This window comes from Pseudomyrmex gracilis, unplaced genomic scaffold (genome assembly GCF_002006095.1).
Source record: "Pseudomyrmex gracilis isolate BER0280 unplaced genomic scaffold, ASM200609v1 scaffold_712, whole genome shotgun sequence".
NCBI classification, from domain to species: Eukaryota; Metazoa; Arthropoda; class Insecta; order Hymenoptera; family Formicidae; genus Pseudomyrmex; species Pseudomyrmex gracilis.
The window spans coordinates 43854-54917 of record NW_018021296.1 but is presented as its reverse complement, the minus strand read 5'-3'; the positions used below and the strand labels follow the sequence as shown (position 1 = coordinate 54917).

The 11064-nt window shown below is 27.9% G+C and overlaps 1 protein-coding gene across 1 annotated transcript; it reads right to left on the bottom strand.

Annotated features, from left to right (window-relative positions):
• Positions 1–934: 934 nt before the first annotated feature.
• On the bottom strand, positions 935–8596 carry LOC109861378 (aminopeptidase N-like). The gene is made up of 11 exons (XM_020441003.1): positions 8392–8596; positions 6538–7027; positions 5978–6421; positions 5703–5886; positions 4854–5001; positions 4624–4717; positions 4078–4463; positions 3592–3911; positions 3103–3290; positions 2419–2724; positions 935–1166 (listed from the first exon to the last, which is right to left on the bottom strand). Exons 2-11 carry the CDS (start codon positions 6576–6578, stop codon positions 1139–1141), a joined length of 2139 nt encoding a protein of 712 aa, XP_020296592.1. The 5' UTR covers positions 6579–7027; positions 8392–8596; the 3' UTR covers positions 935–1138.
• Between the last annotated feature and the right edge of the window lie 2468 nt (positions 8597–11064).

Here is an 11064-nt window from a genome sequence, read left to right as displayed (position 1 = left end):
GGTTTTGTAGAAATAAAATGTTTTATATTAAAAATAAAATACATTTTTTAATAAATACTAGTTTAAGTTTAGAATTTTAATTTAAAGTATTACGTGTTGTGCGTGTACTTGGCGCACTTTTTTACCTTTTTTTAAAAAGGTAAGGTTTTTTCGGATTAAATATACACTGATTTTATTTTACTATCAAGTTCCGGGAAGTTACATTTTATTTAAAATATTTCCCACATATATATATATATATACATATATATATGCATATATAGTATACACATATATGCAAACGCATGTCAGTGAATCACGCGCTGATTGGCGCTTGATTTATTCAATAATTATTCCTTTATAAGTAAAGGAAAAAATTAATTCAGGACTTTTCGACTCAGGTTTCCTCCTTCTACTTGCCTACGAGAGATTTTGTCAGACACCCTGTATATATATGTATATATATGTATACAATGTATGTATATGTTTTAATGTTATTGCTTTTAGAAATATTGCGCCTAATAAAAGAAATATGAACTTGATGAAAAGTAACAAAAGAATTTTATTTTGTAAATGCTCGTTTTATTATAGATAATAATTTTGTAATAATAATATTGTTTATTTTATAAACAATACTACTTAATACAACTCGATATAGTTTTATTTCTACATACAGTTTTAAATTATATATATTATTATTTCTACATACAGTTTTAAATTATATATATATATTTTTATTGTGTTTTTTCGTATTTTGCGAATGCTCTATATATGCTCTATGTACGTGCAGGTTGCTATACTTTAATATATCGTAATATCGTTATGTACTAGAAACTATTGTATTAAAAACTTGATTTTATTTTATGAACATCTTGCTCGCATTATTAAATATAATAAAATCAGTACAATATTTCCGATTTTAATTATAATTAATAAGAATTTTTGTGTCACAAAATAAGATTAAACTTTTTATATAAAAGTAACTCTAGGTTTAAACTAAATGCACTAAAATGCTTTGGTTGTTTAATTAAAATTGCATTGTATTGTAAAAAGTAACCTTAGTTTTCCTTGCTTCTGTACTTAAGTATATCGTAAACTTTACGACAATTGTTATGATGCTACATTGTACTTAAGAATTTTCGACGAAATTGAGCTTTTTTTATAATGACGTCCAACATGAATAGTGCCTAAAAACAATTACAAAATTTATTTATCATAATACATTTTGTATATTTACGCATAAATGTTCAAAACATAAATTATAAGAAGTAACAAACAAAACCAAAGAAACAGTTTTGTATAAACATTAAATTTAAACTAAAAAAACGATAAGCATAAATACCAAACTAAATACTATTAAAATCATGATTAAAAAAATCAAAATACTATTTCGCATATTTTACAAAATCAAAATATACCGTGTCGTTGGTGTAATCGTGATTTAGCAGTTGTACAAAGAGCAATTTGGTGTCGGTGATATAAAAACATCGTATGATACTACTATTGAATGTAACGTGGAAAATTCATTATCATGATATTCTTTAAGTATATTACGCTATATAAATTACTAATATAATTATAATAATATTTCCATGCATATTAATACATATTCATAAAAAAGAGAAATATTTTACATTTATAGCAAAAGTAAACGCTTAGGTTCACACAACGTTATACCTTTTCAAGACTTCCATCTGAATATATGTGATTAATACAAAAACTCATAACGGCAAGTATGCTTATGTTTCTTTCAAATGATGCATACATACTAAATAATTAGTACAAAAAATATGTTAGTAGAATGACAATATTCTTATAAAATGACATAAAAAATAATGTATCAATTAAATACATCTAATATTGGAATGCTGATTATGTACAATAGATTATATGTAAATATACAACTCTAATTGGGAAATTGTAAAAATATTGCACAAAAATGGCATCATGAATAAGGACAATGATTGCAAGATGATTCGCAATAACGCAACAGTTTTATCAAAATAAATGTTTGTAACTAATATTTGCCAAAAATCAGAAAAAAGTCGTTATGCATTTTCATAAGCATATACATAAAGTAATTTCATTTCTTCATATGCAATTATATTTCTACGTGACTTAAACATGACATAACTAAAATTTTTTTCTCANGTATTGAACAATTTTTTTTTACATTTAATTGTGCAAATATGCTGCTAAGATGGTTTGCCATATCATTATTGTTTTGCCGGAAAAGTATTTAAAAATTAATTTTGCATACAGTTACAAATATTGTATACAAAATCAATGTTTTTACATTTCTTTCTCACAATATATCTATATAATTGCAAATCAGAAGTTTCATGCAAAAGATTTTTTCACATAATAAATGTTTTTTTATCGGAGAATATGTACATATAAAACAAAACTTAACAATTGTATATAGATAACTTTGTTTACCTTGAATATTTATCTTGTGTTTTGCTTATTATACTATTCGGTAAACAACAATCTTCTACATGTCTTGCAATAATATCAAAAAATATGGTAACGGAATCACTTTCTTTTAGTAAATTATGTTTTAGTGCAAAACCAAAAGATTCCACACTCTGATTCAGTCCAGAACAAGAGAAAAGGTGAAAGAAGTGTTGTTTTTTTTCTTGTGACAAGTAAATGTCCTGTATTTTATGCCACAACATCTTATTAGTTATAAGTTTTAACATCAATCCTTGGCAATACATCCAGTTCTGCCAACTTGGCAACAGTCTGCAAATACTTACAAAAATGTATAATTCTACTCACACAATTGTCATTCAAGTTGTGTTACTTTTCTTATGATATCGTAACGACGGATCAACACTCATGTCACAGTTGCAATATCGTTCATTATAATCGTAGAAGCAAGACGTCCTTTTCACATCTTATTCAAACATCTTTATATAAAAATATATGAAAGTATAATGTATACATCTATATAGTTTACATAAACAAATGTAATTCTAATTAGAAAATAATTTACTCTCGAGTATCTAGTGTTTTTACAATATCATAATACTGTATCAAGTCTCAGGTAACAGTCCGGTAATATGTATAATATATTAACAGTAAAGTAACGTTATACAGACGAAAAATAAAAAATCGTACCTGAAGTGTACAGGATTTTTTAAATGCCACTGTAATATAGCATTAATATGTTCTTTGCACTGTAAGCCACCAAGAATGCATGTCCATTTTAAAACTTCGTAATATACTTGATTACTGACAGTATTCTCGGAAACATTTTTATGTGATATATCTTTCAGAAAAATATTTAATATTTCTACAACGTTAGTCTATAAAACAAGTGTAACGTGTATTAATATATTTTGATTAATCTGTAAATCCTTAGTAAATTAAAAACATGTTTATTTAAGAATCATTGCATATCAATTATTGTTTTATAAAGTTACTTTACTAGTTACTTTTGTAAATTACTTTATAATGTTTTTCTGTCCGGTGATCAAAGACAACTGCAGAAGGAAACGTAACTTATAAACTGTATATTATAAAACTAGTTCAGTGAAAGTTTCTCTTTAGTTGCTGAGTAGGATTTTTTACTTTTGTTTTTTCTTAGTGCATTGGAAAAATATGTACCTTGATTTTTGCGTTTTTCGGTAATGGAAAAATCTTTGATACGTATTGAAGTGTTGTAAATATGGAATGCCACACTATGTACGAATTCTTTACGCGAACTACATTGCTTGCAAGATTGAAAAATATGTCTAAATTTTCACTAGTTGCAGCAGGAAGTACAGTATACTTTGTATTTTGTATTAAAAAATAAAACGCGTCGTCAAGAGTTTGTGCCAAAGTGACGTCAGTTAAATTAGATGCATTCCAAATCTTAGATTTTTCACTTTTTAGGAAGAGAGCAATATTTTCCAAAGATTTACGATCATAGTTTACACGATATCCTACAAATAAATGTTTAATAAAAATATTACAAATAAAAAAATTAAGAAAAAGAAAAACAAGAAATATAAATCCAATAAAGCATAAATGTTACGATGTTAAAAATTTCAAATATACTATAGAGACTAAATAAAACATGACAGTCATACTTTCTTTATATTGTATTACCATTTTGTCCCGTGATTACGATAAAATCATCTTCTTCAATATTCGCAACAAAAATACTTGTGCCGTCTGGTTTTAGGTACACATAATTAGTAGTAAACGTGTTTCTTGAAATTTTTACGTAGATTATAGGTATCCACCACTTGTATGCACACATGTTTTGTTGTTTAACCGTAACACAATCTTGAATCATAATTTCTAGAAGTTGTGTATCCTTCCGTTTTACTTGTACTATAGGATAACCATATTGTGTTATCCATGAAGTTATCACATGTTTTATATTTATATTCTTCAAATGGATGTTTTTATATATGGTTGGCACAAACGTTATATTGTTCCATATATTATCAAGAGTAAAATGTTCCTTATATGTCTGACTTGATGTACTACTATTGGTAACAACAAATAACAAACCAAAAATTACATCGAGTTTAGTTGTCGTAAACATACTGAATATTTGAAGAAGGTTTCACGTTACGTAGAAAATTATGCTTAAACGCACAATTTTTTATTTTAATGATCAATTTATAATATAACTCTAATACTCACGTGTTATACAAATTTATTGCTTTCTCAAAAATAAAGTCGTTTAGAACATTTTTGATACTGAATAAATTATTCATCATGTAGAAAATATTAAATCCTATAACGTAAATACGATGTGTGAAAATAATCAAATTATATGCACAAGATTTATTTTTATTAATGTTTCTAAATGCATAAGGTATCAATAATACCTCGATAACTGTATTGGAGGTTTAAATGACAATGTTTCTTACCTCTCTCTTTCCACATTTTATCAAAAGTTTCGTTTTTGAGAAATGAATTATCTTGTATTAAATAATGTTCAGTAAATGCTTGTGTATATTCAAAAATCATTTGTCGTGTTTGAACCACAATCGACATCAGTAAAGTCTCACTGTAAATCTACCAAAAGTTTATATGATTACGCATATGTATATTTTAGCTTCGTTATTTCTTTTTAGGTGAACTTAGTAATACAAAGTTGTATTACTAAATTTTTGGTATCAAGTATAGAAATCCTTCTAGTATAAGCAAATTATTATTACTAACATTAGTCAAGAAGTTTTGTGTATAATATAAACATTAAAAAAGCAATGTGACATTAACATATTTTACCAAAATGTCTGAAATCACTACATAATACATACTATTATTCTTCTCTCTCGGTTTGCATCAAATATCCATGTAAAAATTATATGATCATATAGGATTATATGTGAATCGGATACAATCTTGTATGATCGTGTGAACTTTTATATAAGGTAAATATGATTTTACATAAGTTGGATATGATTTTATGTAATCGTGTAAAATGAGATCCGAAGTTTGGCTCGATCTGATTTTATATGATCATACATAAATATAAGAAATCATATACGATCGTACATAATTTTATGTATTTATATATGATCATATAAAATCAGATCGCGCCAAATTTTGAATCTGATATTACGCGATCGCATAAAATTATATTTGACTTAGATAAAAGATTATACGATCATACAAAATTACATCCAATTTACATATAATCCTACATGTGATTACGTGATTTTTTATTTTATCTCGGGATGTAAAAGCTACCGATTTACAAATGCAAGTATTACCTGATCGACTAGATAAACTCCGTAAAATGTCAAAATTCTTTCGATAAACCAAGAATCAGACTGTTCAAGTTTAATTAACCAATCATTGAACGCTTCTTGTATCACACTGCGTGTAACCAAACATGTTACTTCTGTTTTTCTTCTTAAAGAATCAATTTCTTTATTGTATGCAATTTCAGCGTCTCTAAAAATAGTAGTGTCTTTAATGCATTTCTGTCCTTCACAGCATGTGGATATATTTGTTGTAAACTAATTTTTTGAGTAATATATCTTACCTGAAAAGGACAAGTCCACTAGTTACTATAGTTTCGTAGCTGTAGTTTGTTGAAAGTGCTATATACTGGACGTGTGAGATTGGTGTAACATCCCTTCTCTTGAGTCTAAGAAAATTCGTAATATGACTTATAAGACGTCGTGCGTATGAAATGTCGTTTTTCACTTGTAATCTGCTGTGTATGATAAGTGTATCTGATTTGAGAGTAAAGTTGGTACATTCAGAAGGTACGACTACTGTTGCTACGGCACAAGTGGATATTAAAGGTGTACGGAATGAAGTATATGTATAAACTTGAAATTTTTCCACTGAGTTATTACGTATATTTGAAAGAGCTGTTTCACTACTGGTATGCTTGATTCGAATAGTAAATATGGCTTTAGTTGCAAGATTGTTCCAACATGGAAATATCCATTCAGCGGGAATACGCGGTAATATCAAATATCTATAGAATGTAAAACGTTGTTGTTTTTAGTAATTTGTTCCTTAAAAACTTTATAATTTCTATTGCAATAATACAAAAGAAGAAATAATTTCTGCATTAGTATTTAATGCACTTACTTTTCTATTTTAGTTTCATCAGTAAATGGATAAATTCTCATAACTTTATCTAACCTGCAATTATATTTTGCAGATATCCACAATTTACGTTCATTTACTATTTGCTGTTGTATTCTAAAGTGTTCCTTATTATGGGTAATGAAGCTGATGTTCAAGGTTTTGAATCGATCGTCTGGAAATAATGGCAAAACTTTTGTTTCCCAAAATAAAGATGGAAATTAGAAGAAACATTAGTCATGATGTTAAGTTTTGGTTGTTCGCAGTAACGTCCGAAATAAACTTTGATGTTTTGCAGTGGACACTGAACGTTCAGTTTAACAAGAGAATCAACAATAAGAGAATTATTTTGTACTTCCGCAGAAATATTCATAATATATTCCATCGGTTCTATGCAGTGCGGAGAAAAATTCTCATCAACAAAAGAAGTAATTCCATTGACACATAAGAGGCATATAATTCCGAGAACTGTAAGCATCTGTGTAGTTATTATCTATAAAATAATTTTGTACAATAATCTTTTAAAATTATTTTAAACAAGAAATACACATGTTATTAAAATCACATTTGTAACACAAAAGTATTATATAAGAGAGAATTACTGATTGCTGTTTTAAATACATAAATGTCAAACATGATTGTATGTAATTGTGTATCTTTCTTTTTGCGTATGTTTTGTAATACCAATTTTTAGAGTTCATAAACTATTACCTAAGCATAAAGGAGTGTGTTTATCAAACGATATTCTACAGCTTCTTTATTTTTATTACATACACAAAATTATTTGTTATTGTTGTATGTTTTATCCGCCATAAATAATTAAAAACAAGAGTATAGATTGTGTTTTTGACAAATTTGATATTCTCCTAATAAAATCAATTTCGAGAAAATTGCTTGAATTTTGTAATGCATTTTAAATGAGATAAGTTGAATATTACGACACTGAAGAAAAATTATTACTACATTGTATATATCGATATATAACAAGTATTATATGCTAATAACCAAGTACTTTATACCAATTCCTGTATGCTAAAGATTGAACTGAATTAAAATTTCTTCTATATGCTAAAGATTTCTATATGCTAAAGAGTGATTTAAATTAAAATTTTTTAATTATATTTTTCGTTTAGAGTTACATTAACTATATAGATAAACTAAAGATTTCAAAGTTTGTAGTCCATCGGTGATGATTGGTGAAAGAAAGCTTTCATTCGTTTGATTTTGCACATGTTTGTGTTGTTTGTGTGACTTTCCTTGACATGGATGTTGACATGTAATCAGTGTCTTTTGAGATTGTAATGTACCTTACACATTTCTATAATTGTTATTATACTTTTTGTGATTACTTTTATTTTTACTTTGTAAAGTTGATTTTGCTTCATTTTGTTTATGTTTTAATAGTTTTAATATATTTATATGCGTATTTTTCTTAAGTTTCTCTTAAACGTTTGTAAATTTGGACAAAGTAAACTTATATATTTTTTACTTTGCACATTGTAGAAGTGGCTGATAATGATTACAAAAATAAAAGTGATCGAAAAGTTCATATCGTTAATTTAGAAGCACAAATCTTTCTTGTATCCACTACCACCTGTGCACTATCACTGCAGGCTTTGAAGTTCTTTCTTTTTCTCCCTTTCTTTTTCTTTCTCGTATTTTATCTATTACATATTTACCTTTAAGCTTTTTTATTCACTTAATCATTAACAGTATAATATGCTTTGTTGAGATGATAGGTCTATGTTATTTCAGTTTTTATGTTTTGTTTTGTGTTTGGTTAAATACAAAATTTATAGTATTCTTTAAAATATAAGAATCAATTTTTATTCTACAAAAAATAGCTTAATGACTTACCATCTTTTGTATAGTGATATTCAATGCATTGAAGTATAAATCTTGCAAAAAAAAGTGCAAACTGGTAATCAAACAAGATCGAAAGCGTATCTCGTGATCGTATCTGTGCGTTTTCGCCTCGTCGAGAAATTTCGGATAACTAAAGAGCAGTCCTTTCTGTGAAATACTGATTACACACCACGATGAGTAAGTTTCACGTGCCGTTCGCAACGCTCGTGAGCGTTATCTCTTTTTGTTTACTTTTCGATGAGAAAGAAGGATAAAATGATTCCATGAGAGGTGCGAACGGCAAGTGGAATTTACTTGATGTAAACGTATGTGTGGGGGTAGAGCTTAGACTTATATAATAAACGGTACATTTGTGTAAGAGAAGCTGAAGCTTCATTAAAAGAGACAGAAATAAAGCACGTCAGCGAACCACACGTCTGGTGTGCGTGAGCGCTCCGCGTGGCTCACTGACATGAGCCCAGCTAAAGGTCGGCGCTGATTGGCTTGAGTTATTCAATAATTACTCCTTTATTATATGTAATAGAAAAAAATGGTTCAGGACTTTTCGACTCAGTTTTACTCCTTCTACCTGCCTACGAAAGATGTTAAAGTAATTGTCGGACACCCTGTATAATAAACGGTACAATTGTGTAAGAGAAGCTGAAGCTTCGTTAAAAGAAACAGAAATAGTCGTAGAGTAGTTTTCTTCTTTTGTAGCAGAGAGTTGATTGGTGGCTGCGGCAAGCCGAGTGAGTAACCGAGAGCATTGAAGATAGCCGTCCGAGAGTCAGTTGAGAGAGAGTAATAGTGAGAAGTGTGTGATAGCATGCATGTAACATGTAGAGACTTGTTGAGAGACTTGGCAGGCGCTAACAATTAACACTAACAATTCATAAACCTTTTTATAATTTAATTTATTTCATACTTCTATAGAATTTAAGTTAACATATTTTTTAATGTAAATTTTCTATAAATTAAGCTATCTTTACATAACAACAGGTGTTTATGTGCTTTAGTGTAATCAAGTGTTGTTGTTTCTCTTTAAAAACATAAATAAAATAATAAAAAAATTATATCCATACAAGACTCGAACCTTTATAACCACTCGAGCAAACAAGTCAAAAGTAATGGCCTTTTACGTCTAAGGCCTGGTTTATGCGGGCAATAACTGTTAACTTATGCCGGAACCGGTAGAGTTTAACTATAGGATTTCAATGCTTCTGTTTATACAAAATTGCCGAATGCGTATAAACAGAAGTATTGGAATCCTATCCCAAGCAATCAACTGAGGTTGTATTGACATAAATATACGTGATTTTTGTCAGTAATTAGTGATTATGACTTAAATCTGACGTTATTTTGAATATCATAACAATGATGTCAGTATGTACGTCATACGTATACGTCATATATGATGTAACTATTGGTCTTTGGAGTGACGTCAGTTGAAATAAGTGAGTAAGACGTCATAATGACGTTATTTAAATAACACGGTTGTAATAAAATTTTGTTTTTGAGTATATATTTATGTATTATATGTAAGATCTCACATAGCACGTAATATTACGGAAATATCACAGTAAAATTGCAATATAGTAGGAATATTAGATATTATATTGTACAATACAATATTACAATAAGAAAATCAATATATTACATTTATAATACTGAAATAGTACGGTAATATTGTATTGCATCTTAAGTAGCAAAATATCAATAATAGTTTTTCTTATGTCTTATGAACGTTAGAGATGTCATTTAATGTTATTTACTATTACAATAATNTTATTTACTATTTAGCAAGTTGCATACATTATGTGTGTGTGTGTGTGTGTATTGTATCTTATATATAATATGATATATATATATTTTGCTACGTTCTTGTAAAAACCTAACAACTTTTAGTCAGGGGGGTATCCGGGGTTTTTCATATGTGAGATGCAAATCTAGCATCTCGTATGATTTTAAGAATTGATATTTCAATTCAAAAAATACTTGTAAAAATTTACAAGTATAATTCGTTACATGTATATATATATATATATATGTACACGCTTAGTTCCCGCACAAACATCCTGCGAATGCTCGTATCGGCCTTATATATTTCTGTTGCCTAACAACTTTTTTTTTAAACATAAATGCTTTGCTTTCAAAATGTGATATATAAAAAAAAACATTTTGTTTGTGTATAACATTTTTATTACATAATTATTATTATATAATAAAATTGATACATATATATATTTTTATGTGTACATATTTTTCTAACTCATTTGGTATATATTTATTAAAAATTGACTTTAATAATCATTACATGTTACCAAAAAAATTGTTTTCGCTGAAAAATGTATTTTAAATTCTATTTAATAATAATACTAATAATAAGAGAAATAATCTTATCCATTGTTGCAGGCATTTTATTAAAAATATTGCACTGCAATATTTGTAATTACTTATTAAAATTATTTTTTTATTACAAATATTGCACTGCAGTTAAACCGGTTCCGGCAAAGTTAACAGTTATTGCCCGCATAAACCAGGTCTACCTACTCCATAGTTAAATAAAACATGTGTGACCCTTTGTGATTGGTCGACCGCGTGACTTTTGATTTCCCGGTAAAAATATTGTTGATTATTGTGTTCTTTCGGATGGCACGTGCATGCTCACGTCTACGGGCTCGTTCG